Here is a 22,278-nt window from a genome sequence, read left to right on the forward strand (position 1 = left end):
CGTCATATCTGAAGTTTGATTGTTGTCTGCATTTGAGAGGGTGAGATACATTAATGCTTTAGTAGATGGGTTGGTCATTAAGTGCTAAATGAAGAGTGATGTGTAGTTGAGTGCGAGTAGGTTTGCTGGTTGAACAGGGCCATGGAGAAGTGCATCATTATGATTGATTGAAAGCCCGTCTCTTTGTTGTTCTCTTTTTAAAGTTCACCGCACTGCGGAGGTGTAGCAGCCTCTGCTTTGAAGTGATTGATGACCGCTGCGAGATCTTATACCTGAGCTCCCTGTCACTCGCATGCCATAGGCCAAGAAAACCACCGTTTCCATGGATACTGTTCCAGAGTTCTGCTTGTTATACCCGACTGGTCGTGCCCTGCGCTGGGTGGGTTGTCCTTGCCATTCAGCCATCTGGCTGTGGTCCGCTGCTCGTGTTTGAGGAACCGTGGACACGAGAATGAGTCAAGTTCTCCGCAGGGGTCTCAGAGGAGCTTCATGGCTGCCTGTCACATTGCATCAAATCTCTGGATCTAATACCGAGCCAGTTGCAAGAACGCCCGCTCTCTATCAATCACCGAGATGCAAAGACAAACAGAAATGCATTGACAGAAGGAGCCAGAGGTCTCTGTTATGGCCTGTTGGTTTGAATCCTCCTGAAATATTTGTGCTAGCGAGAAGCATGGCAGAACTGTTTCCAGATCCCGGCAAGGTTCTGGTCTGGAAGTGTCTGGAACTTCAGCCTGAGGAGCTCTTAGTGTCACAGCGAGAAAGATGTCCTGTCAGTCAGCAATACCGCGAGGACACACCAGCACGTTTGCCTGAGCGTGCAGTGGCATGCACATCATTACGCAGGCAGGCGTTGATAGCAGGCATTTCTTCCTGACAAGTCTGCTTTCATTTTTCAGGCTGCTGCAGAAAGCTGGCTCAGCCTGGAGTTCGGCGTGCTCTCACCTTGACAACGGGCAGGGAAGAAAACTGATCGTTTCTGTCGTTCCAAACTGTCGTTTGGATTCATTGACTTTCTCTCTTTCCCTCTCATGTACACACAAATGTAGTTCTCTTACGAGAGCTCTCTCGTACTGCGTCTTAGCTAAGACGCTACGGGAAAAGTCTCTTTTCACGAAATACTGAAGCAAAAAATTATCCTTAGTTTTGTATTTTTGTAAAGCGCATTTGCAGCAGTACACAGCCATAGGCGAGACGGCTCGTTCGCTCATTGGCTTGTTCTGCGGCAACTGCACAGCCTATCGAGCGCGGGCTGATGCAACATCAGACCAATAAGGGCGCTTCGCGCCCTTCTTGCCACTTCCCGCCGAAACGGGTGTGGCCCAACCTATAAAAGGAGCTCGAAAAGGCTGACTCACCTGATTTTTCATCTCTTCAGCGAAGCTCACGCATCGCTGGATCACGGAGGAAGCAAGCGCCGTCTGAGAAAGCACATCAGCAGGACGAGCCATTCTGAAGCTGCTGGCATCGCCGCCTTCCATTGCCGTTCCTGCTGCGCTATCCGGCGCCTATATCCTTTCAATCCTGTTATATACAAGCTGTTCTTTATGTGTGTGTGTGTGTTCGCCCTGCGACACACACTCGTAAAAGAGCTCGCGTCTTTTTTAAGATGCCTTCCTGCGGCTCGTCAGAGCCCCACTCAGCGAGGGAGACCGGTACGTCATCTGTGTCTCCTGCCTGGGTGAAGATCATGCAGCGCTCGCTCGCTGACGGCGGATGCCCCCACTGCGAGCTGTTGCCATGGTGACTCTGAGGACTCGCCTGGCCTTTTTCTCTGAGCCTGCATTCTCCGCTGCGCTGAGGCGCCGTAAAAGCATCGCTTCCAGCGGATTCCAGAACCGTCTTCAGCTCAACCGAGCTCGCCGGTTCGCCCTGCTTAACCGGCCCCCCCTGCATCGCTTCCCGGTGGGCAGCGCCCGCTGTTTGCCGGCGCGTCGTCCGAGGAAGTCGATCTCAGGGCCGCGTCGGGGGAAGAGGACACGCGCTCTCTGCTAGCTTCGGGCAGTGAGGGCTGGGCGAGCTCCGAGGATCTCGCGCCTTCTGCTCAGAAGCCCAGCAGACGAGCTGACATCGAGAAGGAGCCGGGGCGAATGATCGTGTTGGCCGCGATGAGTCTCGGCCGCGAGTGGTTTGCACCAGCGCCCCCCCCTCTCGTTCCCGGCTGGATGGTATTTCCCTTTCGGATGAGCGTACTTCTCAAAGCCCGCCTCATTTCTTCCTGAGCTTCACGAAGAGGTGGCGAAGGCTTGGAATGCTCCATATTCAGCACGAACTCGTTCGTCTGTCTCACTAGCATTCTCCACACTGATGATGCTAAAAACAGGAACTACCACTCACTTCCGCCGGTGGAACAGGCGATAGCGACGCACCTTTGTCCGCCCTCTGCTGGACGGCGGCAAAAGCGGTGTTGCCATCTAAAGCCTCCTGTGTGACGCTGCGTCGGCGCTACTAACGATGGCTGCTTCATCGAAGCGCAGGTGTACGAGTTCCGCTGTGGCCGAGCTCTCACCCAAGCGCGCCGCTGTTTCAGTTCCAGGAATTGTGACTGTCTCAGCGTTTTCTGCAATGCGCAAGCCTGCACAGTTGCCCGCTTGCCTGCACACAAAAGCCGTTATCACAACAGCTTCAGCAACGCAGCTCGAGACCCCCGTTCTCGCTCTACTGGCCGTCGCCCCGCGCCGCGGGGACCGCGGCAGAGGATTACGGTGAGGCCGGGAGCCCCGAAGCCATCCTGGGAAAGCCATCTACGCATGCTGCATGACGCTGCGTCGGCACTACACACGATGGCTGCTTCATGGAAGCGCCGGTGTACGAGTTCCGCTGCGGCCGGGCTCTCACCTAAGCGCGACGCTGTTTCAGTTTCCAGAGATTGTGACTGTTTCAGCGTTGTTTGCAATGCGCAAGCCTGTACGGTTGCCCGCTTGCCTGCACACGAAAACCGTTATCACGGCTACCCAGATATTTCCCGAAAAAGGTGTAATTTCTGGTGTCCCGGCCACGGCCGATGGTGCTATAAATGTAGTGACGATGCCCACTGCTCAGTGCCCATCTCCGCATATAAGCACAGCCCTTCACACAGGGCTCGCGCCTATAAAAGCGACTCAAGTCGATCACGCGCACTGCATAGTAGACGTGCCCACTCCTCAGTGCCCACAATCACTATGTCACACGCGTCATGTGGTTTCTGTAAAAACGAAACCCGTGCACGTTCGTCCGGCCACGGCCGATGGTGCTATAAATGTAGTGACGATGCCCACTCCTCAGTGCCCATCTCCACATGTAAGCACAGCCCTGCACACAGGGCCTGCGCCCATAATGTCGACTCAAGTCGGTCGCGCACACTGCATAGTAAACGTGCCCACCCCTCAGTGCCCACTATTACTATGTCACACGCGTCATGTGGTTTCTGTAAAAACGAAACCCGTGCGTGCTCGTCCGGCCACGGCCGATGGTGCTATAAATGCAGTGACGATGCCCACTACCCAGTGCCCATCTCCACATATAAGCACAGCCCTAAACACAGGGCTAGCGCACATAAGATCGACACAGATCGGTCGAGCGCGCCGCATAGTAAACGTGCCCACTTCCCAGTGCCCACATACACTATGTCACATACGGCGCGGGGCTTCTGTAAAAACGAGGCCCGTGCACGTACATTCTGCACAGGCAGACAGCGAGTTTAAAGTGGTAAAAGTGCACACATGCAGCCCACGGTTACTCGCAGATATATCGAGTCCCACGGGACCCGCTCAGCCTCCCTCCAGTCGGTTAAGCGCCGGGACGGGGTCGAGGAAGAGCGATCTGCCCGCTGTGATCAGCGCGCTCCCCGCCTCAGATGCGCAGCACACTCGAGCGCCGCCGTTGCCCAGTCAACAGAGCGCGTTTCGCATCCAGCCCTTAGCCATTCATGCAAATGCATGGTCAGTGCTTCCAGGGGTTTCGGATTGGGTGCTAGGCATCATAAAGAGAGGCTACACGCTACAGTTTTCTCGACGCCCACCGTGCTTTTCAGCGCGCGTCGAAACTACGGTCAAAACAGAAGTAGCACACATACTTCGGGCCGAAATATCAAAACTGTTGAGCAAAGGGGCTGTAGAGCCTGTGTCTCAAAGCGAGGGGGGGCTGTACAGCAGATACTTTCTGGTGCCCAAGAGAGACGGGGGTCTCCGGCCCATACTGGATCTAAGACAGCTGAACAGGCATTGATGAAACGCAGTTTCAAAATGCTCACGACCAGGAAGCTCCTCGCGCAGATTCGCAGAGGGGACTGGTTCATGTCAATAGATCTGAAGGACGCGTATTTTCAAATACAGATAGCGTCAAACCACAGGCGATATTTGAGATTCGCCTTCGAGGGCCAGGCATACCAGTTTGCAGTCCTGCCATTCGGCTTGTCCGTAGCTCCTCGTACGTTTACGAGGTGCATGGCTGCAGCGCTCGCTCCTCTTAGACTCAGAGGCACACGAGTGCTGAATTATTTGGACGACTGGCTGGCTCTGGCCCGATCATGAGCGGAGCTCATGGACCACAGAGCCGTTTTACTCGATCACCTCGAGAAGCTCGGCCTCAGTGTCAATTGGGTGAAGAGTTCGCTGAACCCCAGTCAGACGATCCTGTTTCTGGGTATAGTTCTGAACTCGTGTTCCATGACGGCGCGGCTGTCATCACAGCGCGCGATGGGCATTCAGCGTGCAGCGAGTTCTTTCCGCTGTGGCGCGACTGTGTCGCTCAAACACTGTCAAAAGATGCTGGGTTTCATGGCCTCAGCATCTCCGGTTCTGCGGCTGGGCCTGCTCCGGATGCGCCCCCTGCAGTTCTGGCTGAAGGCTCGGGTGCCGCGCAGAGCGTGGGCGTCTGGCCGGCTGCATTTCAAGGTCGATCAGAGCTGTGTTGCGGCTCTAGCACCTTGGATAGCGAACGGCTGGTACCGATCAGGTGTAAGCCTGGGGACTTCCCCGAGTGTGAAAATGGTGTCGAAGGACGCCTCCACTTCGGGATGAGGAGCGCTGCTCGAAGGCAGACCGTCCTTTGGCCTATGGTCAGAATGGGAAAAGCTCCATCATATCAACTGCCTGGAAATGCTGGCAGTGGAGAACGCGCTGACGCGCTTTTGTCCCCATATCAAGGATCACCACGTCATAGTCCGTTCGGACAACATGTCCGTGGTGTCCTACATAAATCGCCAGGTCGGTCTCGGGTCCCGAAACCTGTGCAGGCTGACGGAACGCCTCCTGATTTGGGCTCAGCGCAACGGGTGCTCGCTGAGAGCAGTGCATGTGCCTGGACTGCAGAATCTGGGTCCAGACAGGCTGTCCAGAGGCAATGTTCCTACGGGCGAATGGTCTCTACACCCGCAAACAGTCCGGCTGTTGTGGCAGAGATTTGGCATGGCGGAGGTGGACCTCTTTGCGTCCCACGAAGACGCTCACTGCCCCGCGTTCTTTTCCAAGAACGAAAGCGCGCTGTCACGGAGATGGCCGTGCTGCCCGCTTTATGCGTTCCCTCCCGTCTCCCTCCTTCTGCAGGTGATAGAACGGGTGAGAGAAACGAGATGGTCAATACTGCTTGTAGCACCTCTTTGGAAGAACCAACCATGGTTCCCAGATTTGATGCAGTTAGCAGATGTCGCCCCGTGGCCGGTACCATTGAGGAGAGACCTCCTCTCGCAGGCCAGGGGCTCGATTTGGCACCCTCAACCGGAGTTGTGGTCCCTCTATGTATGGGCACTCAATGGTTACCCGCTGATCTCGCAGTGAGAGTGCTAAATACCATCACTCAGGCTAGAGCTCCGTCGACACGACGTCTGTATGCCTCGAAGTGGTCGGTGTTCTCCAGCTGGTGCACAGCTCGAGGTTATTCACCCCTTAGTTGTGAGGTGACGGAGGTCCTCTCCTTCCTTCAGGAGCTGTTGGATAAGGGCAGAGCCCCATCCACGCTCAAAGTTTATGTGGCTGCCATCGCGGCGTTTTCTGAAACGGCGTCCGGTCAGTCAATAGGAAGGAATGATTTAGTCATCCGGTTCCTCAGAGGAGCTAGGAGGCTGAATCCTCCCAGACCTCCGTCAGTCCCTATGTGGGACCTCGCGGCGGTTTTGGAGGCCTTGAAAGGTCCCCCTTTCAAGCCTATCCAATGGATTAGCCTTCAGCATCTGTCGTTCAAGACAGTATTCTTGTTGGCTCTCGCTTCTGTGAAGTGTGTGGGTGATTTGCACGCGCTCTCGGTGAGCCAGTCGTGCTTGGAGTTTGGGCCCAATGACTCAAGAGTCATACTCAAACCTAGGCACGGTTATGTGCCGAAATCCCTCAACACACCGTTTCGGGCTCAGGTTATTGCCCTGTCTGCCCTGCCGGTGTCAGGGGAGGATGGAGACTCGAGTCTTCTTTGCCCTGTCAGGGTTTTAAGAGCTTATGTGTCTCGCTCTGCTGCCTTTCGGCAGACGGAGCAGCTATTTGTCTCGTTCGGTGGGCGTTCCAAGGGAATGGCTGTTTCGAGACAGACTCTATCCAGATGGATAGTTGACGCCATAGCGTTAGCTTACGCTTCCAGGGGCCTTCAGTGCCCGTTGGGCGTCAGAGCACACTCCACAAGAGGCATCGCCTCGTCGTGGGCGTGGTCTACTGGGATCTCCTTGCAGGATATATGTATGGCGGCAGGTTGGGCCTCGCCGTCTACATTTATCAGGTTCTATAACCTGGACGTTCCCGCCTTGCAAGCAAGGCTGCTGTCGGTATAGGCGAATCAGGGCCCTGAGGGGAATTCTGAGTTCACGAGCGCTATGCGCTGCCGACTGTTATATGGGCAGTATTGCGTAAGACCCGCATTGCCACATTGGTCAGGCCTTGCCTCGGCTGTGTGACGTCATATTGCCGCATCTACGGATGCTGCTAGATATGGGACGGAGGGCTTTTTCCCTTTTCTGTCCTGGACTCTCTGTGAGTCCCTCAGGTGACTGTGCACTGTAAATCCTGGGCGTTGCTTCAGGTTTATTGGTGTGTGATCCCTGCGCGCACGGCGTTTTACACTGGGTTCCCGTAGCGTCTTAGCTAAGACGCAGTACGAGAGAGCTCTCGTAAGAGAACGTACTCGGTTACTAAACGTAACCTCGGTTCTCTCTAGAAGAGCGAACGAGTACTGCGTTCTCTGCCGTGCGCACGATTCACTCTGGTTCGCTTCGGCGATGAAATAAATCAGGTGAGTCAGCCTTTTCGAGCTCCTTTTATAGGTTGGGCCACACCCGTTTCGGCGGGAAGTGGCAAGAAGGGCGCGAAGCGCCCTTATTGGTCTGATGTTGCATCAGCCCGCGCTCGATAGGCTGTGCAGTTGCCGCAGAACAAGCCAATGAGCGAACGAGCCGTCTCGCCTATGGCTGTGTACTGCTGCAAATGCGCTTTACAAAAATACAAAATTAAGGATAATTTTTTGCTTCAGTATTTCGTGAAAAGAGACTTTTCCCGTAGCGTCTTAGCTAAGACGCAGTACTCGTTCGCTCTTCTAGAGAGAACCGAGGTTACGTTTAGTAACCGAGTACGTTTTCCATGTGGACGCCTGCATGCCTCACACAATAAAAATTGCTTGGATATGCAGAGTTAGTTTTAAAGTTGACACCTACAGCACACACTTGAACAGCAGAATATCGTAGCAGCCCAATTCAAAATAGAATAAGCATGAATGAGATTACTTTTACTGTAAATTATAGATAATTTATATCACTCTTTATGTTTGATTAGGGTGGACATCTAAACATGTTTTTTGAACACAAATTAGATTTTTCCATTTTATTAAGAAAATACAAGTGGTGGGGATATACGATACCACATATTTTCCTTTTTTCACAATGATAAAAGCCAAATACCGATAGGACAAAATCCGTTATTACAGACATTTAAAAAGTTATTAAAAAGGTCTTTGTCTTCCATTCATTGTCATTTGTAGAGCATGATAATTAATTCAAGATTTTCTGAAATTTTAATATACTTAGTATATTAGTATATGTTATATATTAGAATATGAGCCTGTTCACACCAAGAACAGTTTCTATAAAAACTACTGTAATAATAACTACATTATTTGTCTTTTTTTTTTTGTAAGAGCAAGCTGCAGTTACATTGTCCACTACATTAAATTCTTAATCTCTTTAAATTCAGGTGGATTTTTGATTCGCTGTCTAACGCCAAAAAAAAAGTTCTTTTACTGCAGTATTATGTACCTCCGTAATAAAGGCATGTTAATGCTTGCTATAAAGATTAAAGATAAGTGTTCTGGTAACTACATTTATTAGACAGACAGTACCTTTAGTTTTATTAAATGCATTCAGTAGGGTTTTTTAAAATGATGAATATTTTAGAAATCAATATTTATATGCCAGTATTAAAGTATAAGATTTCACAATAAAGTTTTAGTGGTGTCTGCCCAGCAAAACTCACCTGTTATATCATCTGCCAAGCAAAATTAGTAGATCTGATCAGTTCTGTGGAACATTTGCAGACCTGTAATGCATAAATACAACTTGCATTAATGCTCTCCTGATCTTTCATTGTTCTGTTAAATAACACTTGTGAATACAATCTCTTTTTTAGCAGTGCTGTAATGACAGTGCCTTCCACCATTTGACCTTGATGTGTTTCAGAGTGAGTGTGAAGAGGGGGAAGAGAAAGCTGGCTGATTATGTTCACAGTTTGAGCTGTAAGCAAAAAAAAAAAAAAAACTAAACTAAACTAAACAATAAAGACAATGTGAATAATCTTATTTGGTCAGCAGTAACTCTTTCTGTTTACAAAACACACAGCAGTGGCACATTATGCTATAGCTGGAGTCTGCAAAAGCACATGTGATAGATAGACAGGCAGATAAAATGACAGTCTTTATTGATCTTTATAATTTCATTTGCAATATGAAGCTTGAAGTGTAAGAATTAAACTCATAAACCAGAGCCCTAATTCACAAAACATTTTATCTTACCACTAAGAGTTGCTAAAATAGCAGTTAAAGTTTTTAGCTAAGAGTTTTCTCTTAAAACCTCTTCACAAGGCTGCCGAGACCAACTTTTACTTTGGAATAGACAAAAGTCTTAAGCTAAGAGAAAGGTTGGGGTAGACCTCGTGGCTATGGTTTATGTAAGCTTGCTTACTAACTATGCCCACAGTGATTAGCTGATAGTATCTGTCAGAGATTTATTCATAGAAATATTGAAATATTGAAGAATGCAATAATATGTTGTTAAATTCAAATAAAGGTTTAAAAATAAAACGAATTGCCACATTCAAATAAAGAATTTAAAATGCAGGCTGCGTGCCACTAATTAAACAAGTATATGTTCAGCTAATTGTCAGCCTCTTAAATTTGTGCTTCTCATAATTAGGGAATATGTATATAAACAGCCTTTTAATTAACAGAGTAGAATAATCATGACTGATAGTAAGGCATGCAAACGTAAAAGAAAGCCAAACTGGACACAGTTGTTACTTCTTGCCCAACTGGTTAATAAAAAAAATTATGTAATCAACCCAGACAGCAACCGGTGTCGGCCCAGATCCGACCCACATCTGACCCACATGGATTTCTGATCTGAACATTATGTTGCTGTCTAGGAAAGAAAAATTTGGAGTTGGGATAACCTTCAAAACCAAAGTTGATACCTTTTTAAAAGCTCATTATCGTCAAATGTGATATCGTCAAATGGTGAGGCGTGGCCAAAGCCAGTGAAAGTACTTAATTAGCTGTTTTGCAAGCACTTGTCAGAAGAAACAGTCGAGCAACAGAGAAGAACAGCAGCTTGTGAGTGTTTTGTGTCGTTTTCTCATTAAACTACTGTGTGATCGTCATTGCTAGGAAAGTTTTTGGTTTAAATTGTGTGTGTCTTACCCTGGTAAATACGTGCTGAAAGTGGCGCTTGGTTTTGCGTTTGACTATCACGCGACTGCCCAGTTTCGATCTGCTAAATAGTGAGGCGTGGCCATCTGACTTCAATCACAGGTAATAAGGCAAATACAAAAGCATTAGGTTTCACCACGGCAGCGGTCGCGGCAGCCCTCGTGTGAATCCTCCTCATGTGAAGACCGAAGAGTGTAAAGACAATCGACTCTACCTGCGCGACTCCACCGAGCAAGGACACCGACAGGGCACTTGAGTATTGCTTTTTTCCTCTTTCTTTACTTTTTGTATACCTTGTTCTCAAATATCTCTTACACTTGTAGTCACTATGTGCTTTCAGATCTCTACTATCACTACTAACACTCGGAGAGCACGCTATGTATGTCGCAGGAAGGCCTGTCTGACAAACCTACGGCCTGTCCCTCTGACCTCTACTACTACGCTCTCTATTCCAGTTGGTCTCTGGAACTGCCAGTCTGCAGTTAACAAAGCAGACTTCATTTCTTCTCTTGCTACTCATTCCGGTCTCAACCTCATGGCACTGACAGAGACTTGGATCAAACCTGAAGATACTGCCACCCCTGCAGCCCTCTCCACTAATTTCACTTGTTCCCACACTCCTCGTACCACTGGGAGGGGTGGAGGTACGGGAAATTCAAAAGAATGGAAATTTGATCTTCAGCCATCACCTACAGGTACTGGTTCATTTGAATCACATGCCATTACTGTAACCCAGCCTGTTAAAAACCACTTTGTGGTCATTTATCGTCCCCCAGGTCAATTGGGAAACTTCTTGGAGGAGTTGTATGTGCACACCGCAGACTGAGGACAACTTCACAACGACCGACGCACACTCTTTCTCCTCCTTCTCCCCACTCTCAGAGATGGACGTCTCCAAACTTCTCCTGTCCAATCATCCTACTACTTGTCCACTTGATCCAATCCCCAATTACCTCCTTCAAGCAATCTCTTCTTCAGTCATACCTTCGCTTACTCACATTATCAACTCCTCACTCTGGAACATTTCCCTCAGCATTCAAGCAGGCTCGGGTAAGCCCACTGCTCAAGAAACCATCTCTAAATCCAGCGCTTCTTGAAAACTACAGACCGGTATCCCTTCTTCCATTCATTGCAAAGGCACTTGAGCAAGCTGTGTTCAACCAATTTCTATGTTCCTTGTACAGAACAACCTCCTGGACAGCAACCAATCTGGCTTCAAAAGTGGCCACTCAACTGAGACTGCTCTGCTCTCGGTTACTGAAGCCCTGCGACTAGCAAGAGCAGCTTCAAAATCATCTGTACTCATCTTACTGGACCTGTCTGCTGCTTTTGACACTGTTAATCACCAGATTCTCCTGTCCACCCTCAGAAAGATGGGCATCTCTGGAACTGCACTCCTGTGGGTTAAGTCCTACCTTTCTGACAGATCCTTCAGTGTGTCTTGGAGGGGTGATGTTTCAAAGTCACACCACCTTGCTACTGGGGTTCCTCAAGGCTCAGTACTTGGACCACTTCTCTTCTCCATCTACATGACATCATTAGGATCTGTCATTCAGAAGCATGGCTTTTCTTATCACTGCTACGCTGATGACACCCAACTCTACTTCTCATTCCAGCCAGACGCCCCGACGGTAGCTGCTTGCATTTCAGCCTGTCTGAGTGACATTTCTAGCTGGATGAATGACCATCACCTTCAGCTTAACCTTACGAAGACAGAACTCCTGGTGATTCCAGCTAACCCATTGCTTCATCACAACTTCTCTATACAGCTGGGCTCATCAACCATTACTCCTTCTAGGACAGCCAGAAACCTAGGAGTTGTGATGGATCATCAGTTAAGCTTCACAGACCACATTGCTACAACGACCCGGTCCTGCAGGTTTGCCTTATACAAGTTAACGCTCTGCAAGTGAACGACGCCTTGTGGTGCCATCCCAAAGAAGTTCAAAATCACTCTCACGGACCTTTTCCTGGACTGTGCCCAGCTGGTGGAATGACCTCCCACTCTCAATTCGTACAGCTGAGTCTTTACTCATTTTCAAGAAACATCTAAAGACTCATCTTTTTTGCCTGCACTTAACCAACTAACACTAGCACTTTTCCTTTTCTTGTCTTTTCATTTATTTAAAAAAAAAAAAAAAAAAAAAAACCTGGCTATGTGTTCTATACTAGAATAATTGAGACTTGTCATGGCACTTGTATACTGTAGTTGTTCTCTTGTTGACCTGACTGATTCTATTGTTCTCATTTGTAAGTCGCTTTGGATAAAAGCGTCTGCTAAATGATTAAATGTAAATGTTTCTACATTTACATTACATTTATGCATTTAGCAGACGCTTTTATCCAAAGCGACTTGCAGTACATTCAAGCTATACATTTTTTTTTAAAAAATCAGTATTTCTAAAATGTTTACGTTCCAAGGCAGATTGCCGGCAACAGCCATTTTAGTATAGTTTGTGGTTTGGTCTTACTTAGGAGTCCTCTTCACTACTTCTAAGATTTCACAGATTTAGGAGCTAGCTTTAGTGTTAAAACACTTTGTGAAACACTCTTAGAGCAAGAATTTAGGACTGGCACACCCATTATTCTTAAGATTTTATGAGCTACTTTTAATCTTAAGATGTTTTGTGAATATGGGCCCAGGGCTGGTTTTCTTTGCTGAAATGGTGTACAGTTGTTTGTGCAAAGAAAAATTTCAGTCCCACTTTATACTGTGTACTTACATTTTAATTAATCATTTGGTGCAATGCATTTATTGTGTACATTAATTTTTTCATTGTACTTATATTTAAAAAAATGCCTGCATGTAATTACATCTGTAATTAATTTCTGTAATTACATTTAAAATTACACTGTTGACCCATCCCTTACACCTTAACCGACCTTTAAACCTACCCATACCACCAAACCAGTCCCTAACCTTACCCATATCCCACCTCAATAGTAAAAAGTGTTTTGTAATACAATATAATCCCAATAAGTACATTGTACTTTTTTTATGTAAGTACAGTACAAACTTTTTCGTATAATTTTCTGTATTTGCGAATTTCCATAATCATGTAGAAAAGTGGGTGCAAATGACACAAAGTTAATGAGACATCTGTGAGCTGATTACCCTGTAAAATCACATATTTTACCAACTCAAACACATCCAGCTAACCACCCCCTTGTGACAGTGGCACTTTCCCCCTGAAGTTGTTACTAATTAGGCATTTAATTACCATGTAAAATCCTGCGACACATGAAAATCGTTAAAAGTGCATTGAGAGGCTCTCGAATGTAGAATTGCGGGCCCGTGTTTTCCACGGTCAGCCCAAAGGCATGTAACAGATAGTTTGTCAGAATCACCGTCATTTATTGTGCTAACATATGGAGCATCTGTCAATTTATTTCAAAGACGAGACTGTTATATGATTATGAAGACACAAGGGATCTGGAATATGTGTAATTCCTTGATGCGTGTTCTATGATAAGCAGCAAAGTGTTTTTAGAATTTTTTTGTGGACATGGTGTTGCAAAGGACAAAGAGAAGTAGTTACTCTTGACATAACTGTTCATCAAAATATCATGCCAACACCAAAGTGCTCCAATCATGATGATTTAGCAGAGAAGCCAGACACAGCAGATTGTGATTGTGAAGCCAGACACACTTTTTAAAGTAAATGTTTTAGTTTGCTAAAGAAAAACAGTATGCTGAGATTTATGCCATTACCAAAAAGCCATTAAAAAGTCTTTATAACTGTTTTACATGTACACTACAAATCAAAAATTAGGGACAGTAATATTTTTCAGTATCTTTTAAGATGTCATACTCTCACCAAGGCTGCATTTATTTGATCAAAATTCATTAAAAACAATAATATTGTGTAAAAGTCATCCTTTAAAATAGTTGTTTCTACGTGAATATGTAATATATTTTAATATATTTTGAAAGTAATTTATACCTATGATCTAGTCTTTGGTGTTATTGTCAATGTTTGGATTCTTTAAGTTTGAAAGGAAAGCATTTATTTGAAATAGATTTGTTTGATGTAAAAGTCTTAACTGTAATATATCCTTCTGGATGAAGGTTTAACAGAAAAAATAAAAACATACATACTCAAATCAAACATTTAACCTGTTGTGTATTTAATTAATCTGTAGTGTAATTAATATGAAATAATCTCATTATTTTGCAATAGCAAATTTTTAAATTGCACTTATTTCTTTAAATTTTTTTACTAATTTAAAAAAATGCTAATTGAATCATTAATAAACCAGAACTGTTATTTACGATTTACATCCCTTGGCATGAATGACTGCCAATAACTTTTTCTTATTGGCCAATATAATATCATCCGTATATAGTGCCAGTTCACTGTTAAAAAATCTTATGTTTCTCACTCAGTGAAGCGGGGTAAATGCAGTTGCTCTTACTGCACCTTAAACTACAAGTCTGATTATGGCTCAGCTTTATCATTTCACAGGTAGCATTTCACCCTCTGCTACAGATCTTTTAACCCTCACAATGAAATGATAATAAACTGTCGTCATTAATTGATGAGGGCATTTAAAATGAGTTGGATATGGACAGAAGGATACAGTGTAGGCGAAGACAGAGGACCAAAATCCTGCTGATTTTCTACCACCAAGCTTCCCGCTAAATTGGCAATACCCAGATTAATGTCCTTTCAGCTCCAGGTTTCCACCACGATGGTCATTAAAATCTAGACGGTGCTCATTTGAAACGTAGGGGGTGACTTAATAAAATAATGTCTGAGCCCCTGGATGTTGACATTCTCTTATATGCAGGTAGATCACCCAGCAGGTGTTCTGAAATCAACACATCCTGTTTTGCAAGCTGTGCTGTGTACCTGCCTCCAGTGATGATGCTTTAGTATGGTTGAGCCTAGCATTTGTCGGCTGTAGCCATCCGTGTCCACATGCAAATGTTTCTTTTCCTCCCCTCACATGTTAGATGCTAATTAGCAAATATCTAATTAGTGTTAGAAGATTAATCACTCTTGGGAGAGACGGCTTCACTGATGAGACGATGTGATGTGACAAAGATAGTTTCAGAGCTGCTCCTTGCCAAAACACAAATGGAATAAATGGAATGAGCCATAATGTCTGATGTTCATGGATGTTCTTTAGTCAGTTTAAAGGTGAGGCCGACACACAGACTTTCCTTTAGCGTTCAGTATTGTAAGCCTCAGAAAAATATTATATTGAATCATCTTGATAGCATTTATGAGATAACTTATCAGAAGATAATGGTTAATGATGTTTATGTTAAAAGCATATTGTGCAGTCCTGTCTCAGTCCTAGCTATCAATTTCACAGGAAGTTCGGCAGTAGCGCTACAGAAAGCTATACGAACACTGAAGAAAATAGACGTTGCTATGGAAATTATACAGCATTGGTGTTAACTGGTAGGTAACACTACTAGTCAGATTGTGCAGATGAATCATTTGTTTCCTGTGGTCTTGTCTCGGTGGTTGTCTGAGACAAGGTCTTTACAGGGGATCTGTATCTGGGGCTCTAGATGTACTGGTCTCCGCTGTCTTTAATGGTGGTGGATGAGGAGATACCCCCAGACTATGTAAAAAGTTCTTTGAGTGCCTAGAAAAGCACTATATAAATGTAATGAATTATTATTATTATTATTATTATTATTTCAGGGATGTAGAGGTCCTTTCTAGGTGCCGATCCACCATCTGGTCTGGATGCGTATTGGATCCGGGTGACTGCAGTGACCCTCTGATCTGGATACAGACTGGATCTGGTGGCTACGGTGACCTCGGAATAAGAGAGAAACAGACTAATATTAGCGTAGATGCCATTCTTCTAATGATGTAGCAAGTACATCGGGTGTTATGGGAAGTGTTCCTGGTTCCGGTTTACCTAATTAAAGGGATAGTTCACCCAAAAATGTATATTATGTCATTAATAACTCACCCTCATGTCGTTCCAAACCCGAGAGACCTCCGTTTATCTTCGGAACACAGTTTAAGATATTTTAGATTTAGTCCGAGAGCTCTCAGTCCCTCCATTGAAACTGTGTGTACGGTCTACTGTCCATGTCCAGAAAGGTAAGAAAAACATCATCGAAGTAGTCCATGTGACATCAGAGGGTCAGTTAGAATTTTTTGAAGCATCGAAAATACATTTTGATCCAAAAATAACAAGACTACTCAGCATTGTCTTCTCTTTTGGGTTTGTTGTGAGAGAGTTCAAAACAAAGCAGTTTGTGATATCCGGTTCACGAACGAATCATTCGATGTAACCTGATCTTTTTGAACCAGTTCACCAAATAGAACTGAATCGTTTTAAACGGTTCGCATCTCCAATACGCATTAATCCACAAATGACTTAAGCTGTTAACTTTTTTAATGAAGCTGACACTCCCTCTGAGTTTAAAAAAAAACAATATCCTGGAGTAATTTATTTACTCAAACAGTACACTGACTGAACTGCTGTGAAGCGAGAACTAAAGATGAACACCGAGCCGAGCCAGATAATGAACGAAACATTGACTCGTTCTGATCTGATTGGTTACACCTCACGAGTAATAGCCTATCAACACTTGCGAGACGGTTGAAGCCGGTCCGCTGGGCAGTGGAGTTGCTAACTTGGCGTCTTCGCATAGACAGTAAAAGGAATGGACACAGCGACCCCATTGGATTCAACGGATACAAGTGAAGTCAATTAGAAGCACTTACTTCCTGGGGGTCAGGCGTACTGCGCAGACTCAAACTGAGCTTGATGACGTAGATGTCACGTGAGCAACCTGTAAATCTTCTAATCGCTGTGCCAAGAGAAATCTGAATCACCCGCCGAATCTTCCAGAGAAGACAAGTGTGAACTGGAGCAAAGTTTGGTAAGTATTCTGATTAATTATCTCCCTTGACTTCATGCCTCCACGTCCCCCCGATTGCCTCATAGACAGTAAAGATTGCCTGCGAGCTTCTCCTCCTGTACATATGGTAATTTCTCTACTGTGCGACAGAGAGTCGCTGGTTATGGCGCAATCGTTAGCCTATTTTTTACAAAAACTGCTTCTACGGGACCATACCTAAAGATACAAGGTAATGGAGCCTTTTATACATTTTCATGTTTCTTTAGAAATAATTAAGGGACAAATGGAGTCTTTAAACACCTCAGATGTAAAGTTATTCGCTGTCAAAGTGACGCCAAAATGAATGGGAGTCAATGGAATGCTAACAGCAGGTGGGGGTCCGTTAGCCAATGGCGGCGCCCAGGGATGCTTCAAAAAAATATGAAACCCTGACCCCTTTGTGTTCGTTGCTAGATTTAGCGAATTTTTTTATTTATTTATTTTTTTTCAAAAAGCGACTAGTGACAAATCTAGCGACTTTTTGGGCAATCATTATTTAGTCTCTGAGACTCTCTGGTGCTGCCGCACGAGCGTGAAGTCTCTCTTTCCCAGCGCGAGCCTCTCTCTCTGCTTCTGCTGTGTTCAGTGAGTGCAGAGAGGAGCAGTATTTCAGTTTAAAAAAAATAGATATTCTGTTGCTTCTAACTCTATTTTACAAGCAAGTATATATAACATCAGTCACAGCACAACCACTGACTTTATCGTATGTGTATTTGATTTCATTAGTGCAGATTAATGTTTGAGAGCTGGTTATGTAGTCTTAATGGACCACGTTTCAGTCATTATAATATTCATTCCGTTGGCTGACAACAGAAACATTAAAATATAGTAATAAAAACAGTTTTATTGAGAATTTAATTAAAAGGCTAAATTAAATTGCAGTATGTGAGCATAGGGAGGCAATACAATACGACGCACTTACGTAATAAATATGCTAATTAGTGCATGACGTCATCTAGTTCATGTTCTCATGATTTATTTTTTATGAATTAAAATGTTTCAAAACATTCCCCCCTCTGTTTTTTCACAAATCGCAAAACCCTGGTTATTCCAGAGTTTAGGCACTAAATAGGAAAAGGATCTGCCGCCCGCAGTTGATTTTGATATTCTAGGTATTATCAAATTGCCTGATTTTTGACAACGCAGCGGACTTGTAGGATTATAATGTAACAAAAGCTAGTTCAAATACTGACGTGCTAAACTATTCAGGGCTTTATAAGTAATAAGCAATATTTTAAAATCTATATGATGTTTGATAGGGAGCCAGTGCAGTGTTGAAAGGACCGGGCTAATATGGTCATACTTCCTGGTTCTAGTAAGAACTCTAGCTGCTGCATTTTGGATTAACTGGAGTTTGTTTCAGAACAACCACCTAATAAAGCAATACAATAATCTAACCTTGAAATCATAAATGCATGGATTAACATTTCTGCATTTGACATTGAGAGCATGAGTTGGCAGCAGGAGAGGGTGGCACAGGAACTGCGGGGAATCGAGCCGAAGGTAAGTTGTGATGCTTGTGGTGGTTGCGAAGAGTGGACGACGTTCCGGGGGAAAGACACGGACATCCAAAACGCAGAACACAACAGAAAGCAAAGCACGGTTAACCAACATGAAACAACGCGCTCACAAACACAAGACGTGAGACAAGCCATTATATAGAGAGGGTAATGAGTGACAGCTGCTGCTGATGACAATTGACGGAGATGCCCACAAACTAATCAGTGCAGACGCGTAACACACAGACTTCACCCACAAAGTGCAAAACCCAGAGATCACGGTTTACCAACCGTGACAGAAATGCCTAAAAATGTTGCTATTAAAACTCTACAGTACTGTATTCCATGGCAAATTCATGTCTATTTATTATGGCCAAATATGGACAAGTTGTGTAACATGGTCTCATCCTAGAAAATGTTGAGCAAAATGCCTAAATTAAAAAACACAACACATACTACATTGAAAATAGGTTACCTGGTTTACTGCTTGATGTCCAGTGTAAAACTTTGGTCCTAGAGGGACATGATCTCTTGTAGATATTCCTTTCTTCCGCAGAACATCACATACATGCAGGTGTACTGGAGGTTATTCTAATCAAACCAGTCTTGCTTTTATCGACACAATGAAAGCTGCTTCTCATGTAAAAGAGAATGCGAGAGCTGGACACGAAGCGAGGCAAAAGGACATAAGTAATCCCTCTGCCATTGATAGCCTTTGTTCTTCCTCTGCTGGAAGGAAATATCTGATCATGGCCACCTCTCTGAACCACATTCAATTCACCATCAGCCTTATAAACCCAAAATGTGTGCTATAATTAGTCTTCCAAATTAGTCTTGCTATAAAATCGTCTTCCAAGTCTCAATGTGATCTTTGAGAGAGATAAAAATGGGAAGGCAATTCATAAATATTGCTAATTTCTCAAGTAAGTATACATCTCAAGTTTGTCAGAACAATTTGACTGTCAAGACTGTCAAGTGAATGGCTAGTGGCATTTTACTGCTACATAGCCAAGAGCATCTACTGTGTAAGCAGCTTTACTGATAGCCGTTGGCTTCACGGCCTGGCAGGGAAGGTGAACGTCTGCATTCTGTTTTGTGCTTAATTGGGGACCTCGGCAGTTAGGCACCGTGCTGGAGGAAATCTTGAAAAAAATGTATGGTGGTTGCTGTGAGTCTGTCTGATTGGCTCTGAGCTTGGGAAGGAGTGTGAAATTACATCTGATGCTATTGGCACAAACCCATCCATGCAAAATGACACTGGGTTGGAAGATTCATTCAGCAGAGGCAACGGCATTTAAGATAATTAGCATAACGCAGTGAGCTGGATGAGTGACAGTCACAGGCAGACACCTGTGCAGTGATTAGCCTAAACCATGACAGACTGCAGAGTAAGAACAGAGATGCATGAGGGAATGAGCTGCTGCGTCTCAAGAGACGTCTTTTTTTTTTTACCTTTTGGAGAGTATTTTATGTGTGCAAAGCACATTTGCATTATGTGCTTGTGCTTATTTCTGACCTCATCAATAAAAATAATTATAATTTATATTACTAATAAAACTATCACTGATTTTCTCTATTAATTATCCTCAAAATTTCCCATTAATATTTTGCTCTTGCTTCTGTAACATGGAAGGAAAATTTGAAAAATCATTGGTCATTTCATAATATATGTGGTATTTTCCACTGTTTCTTCTTAGTCATTTGTCTGTATTTCTCCTGCTTTTCTTGAAATTTATCCCATAAAAAAGAGATGAATTGCTGACCCAATTGTGTCTACCTTGTGTCTAGCCTTGCATACAGAAAAAAATAAATGAAAAAATAAACACCTTACAGTGTTAGATATAGACCTTATATGTGTGGATGTTGTCAGACAAAAACAGGTGCTGTTTACATTGTATAAAATGTCTAAAATCTTGAGTGTAGTAAAGATTGCATATAAGGCAATAGTGTAGGGTAAGGTGTAGAGGTGACGACAATGAGAATTTTTTATTCAAATTATATCAAATGATCTGATATTTTATAACAGATAATAATGCTGATAATGCAGAGTTGATGATTATCATTTGATCATTTTGATATGATAATTATCTATTATTTTATGTAACCCCACCCTCCCCACATGGTAACTGGACCACATGACTAATTTGGCTTTTTCATATATACTGTATATATATGGATAGATGTGGACCCAAAAATGTCATGTCATTGACCCCTTAACTCTGTAGGTGACCTACAGTGGCTAAATATGTCTGGTAAAAAGCTAAGAGAAGCCATATTAGTCCATCATCTACTCACATACATACTGTACAAAGGCACCAGCCTCTGTAAGTACCACCACTTGGGACCATTGAATAATTCCACTAACCTAAGTGCTCCCTATTGGTTTGGAAATTGGACAGCTCTCATATATCCCACAAGTATTCAAGAATTGATCCTGCATTCTAGTTATAGACCATGTTAAAAGTGAAGTGCCAGCATTATAAGCTGTTAGATGGTATTTTCCAAACTTAGACTCTAGGCACAGGACTGGTATCTGTTCCTGTTCCTCTGGACGTTCATGGGCACTGGTCAGAGAGCAGCTTTACTCAGCTTTACTTTAGGCTCAGAGTCAGAATGGGATTTAGGTGAGCAGAACTGCTCATAGGTCAGCATTAAAGGAGGGGTTCTGTAGTAGGTTTTTGCACAGCAGGAACAGGAAGCAGACCCATATGGGAGAGGATGGAGAACAGCAGGCTTAGCTTGGCTATGTGAAACCAAGCAGGCACAGGGCAACAATGTGGCAGCTTGAAACTTCATAGGAGCATTGGACATCTAATGGTCAGTTATGCCCTTACGATCACCACCTGAACAAGACTTGATCCTTTTGATCACATTTAGTGACTGGTCTTTGAAAGCTATTACAGCACTTAGTGGGGTGGTTTTTTGTTTTGTTTTTGTTTTTTGTAGTCTAAGTCCGGGGTTTTCAAACTTTTTGATTCCAGAGACCCCCACTTAGCTTTTTATCATATATATATATATATATATATATATATATATATATATATATATATATATATATATATATATATATATATATATATATAAGAAATGATGTTGCTTTTATGTTATAAGTAATAAGCGGGTAATTATAAAGCTTTTTATGTTGTTTCTGTACTGAAGGTAAACATATTTATATATCATTTCAAGGTATTACATTTTCTGGAAAATACATACTTTCTGGAAAGTACATGATATGTGTCTTGTATGTTTTTATATTTTTTCCTACCCACTATAATTTTAGATGTACGAGCACAAAGAATTTTTTTTTTTCAATTCAATTATTGTTTTTTGTATAATACAAAATTTTTCCAAATCAGTTTTACGATACATGTAGATAGATAGATAGATAGATAGATAGATAGATAGATAGATAGATAGATAGAAAAGAAGAGACAAATATGTATCTAAAAAAAGCTCAGAAAGCACACCACACATTTTATGAAACAATCATTAAGGGAAAATTTTCTTTATATATTATACAGTAACTTATTCAAATACTTTCCGATAAGGAACTATTCACATCATCTATTAGCATATAGGTGTTAAAATGGTAACATAGAATAGTAACAGACTGGGTGTCTCTCTTTCATGCAAATACCATCCATGTAGGAGTTACATGAAAAATAATCGTGATATTTGACTAACGTGAGTAAAGCTATCCCTAACTCTCTTCTTCATGAACATTACGGCCACATCCCACCCCTCCCTTCCAATCTGAGCTGCAAGCATCTGCTTTGTGTGGAGTAGAGAGCAGGCACAGTTTCACTCTGTCTCTCCACAACTAGCTACATTCTTTTGTTCCAGGAATGCTCTCCTCTGTTATGCATTTTCATTCATGTAACGTTCTGAACGTTTACCACCAAAACGAAGCAAAATATAAGAAACGGAGATGAATGCGAGTGGCGTGTAGAACTGTCAACAGAACGCTGTTGCTGTGGGAAGATTTAATATATCGTTAAGTTTCGCTATGTGCAGATAGACTATCAAACCTTC

At 43.8% G+C, this 22,278-nt stretch overlaps 1 protein-coding gene across 1 annotated transcript in view; it reads left to right on the forward strand.

Moving 5' to 3' along the window:
- Positions 1–673: 673 nt before the first annotated feature.
- The window catches only part of LOC132130318 (teneurin-2-like), a 199,820-nt gene continuing 178,215 nt past the window's right edge, over positions 674–22,278 (forward strand). The window contains exon 1 of the mRNA XM_059542002.1: positions 674–806. Coding sequence (XP_059397985.1) covers positions 674–806 — 133 coding nt within the window. The remainder of the gene's footprint in view (positions 807–22,278) is intronic.

The sequence above is a fragment of the Carassius carassius genome, chromosome 47 (assembly GCF_963082965.1).
Source record: "Carassius carassius chromosome 47, fCarCar2.1, whole genome shotgun sequence".
Lineage (NCBI taxonomy): Eukaryota > Metazoa > Chordata > Actinopteri > Cypriniformes > Cyprinidae > Carassius > Carassius carassius.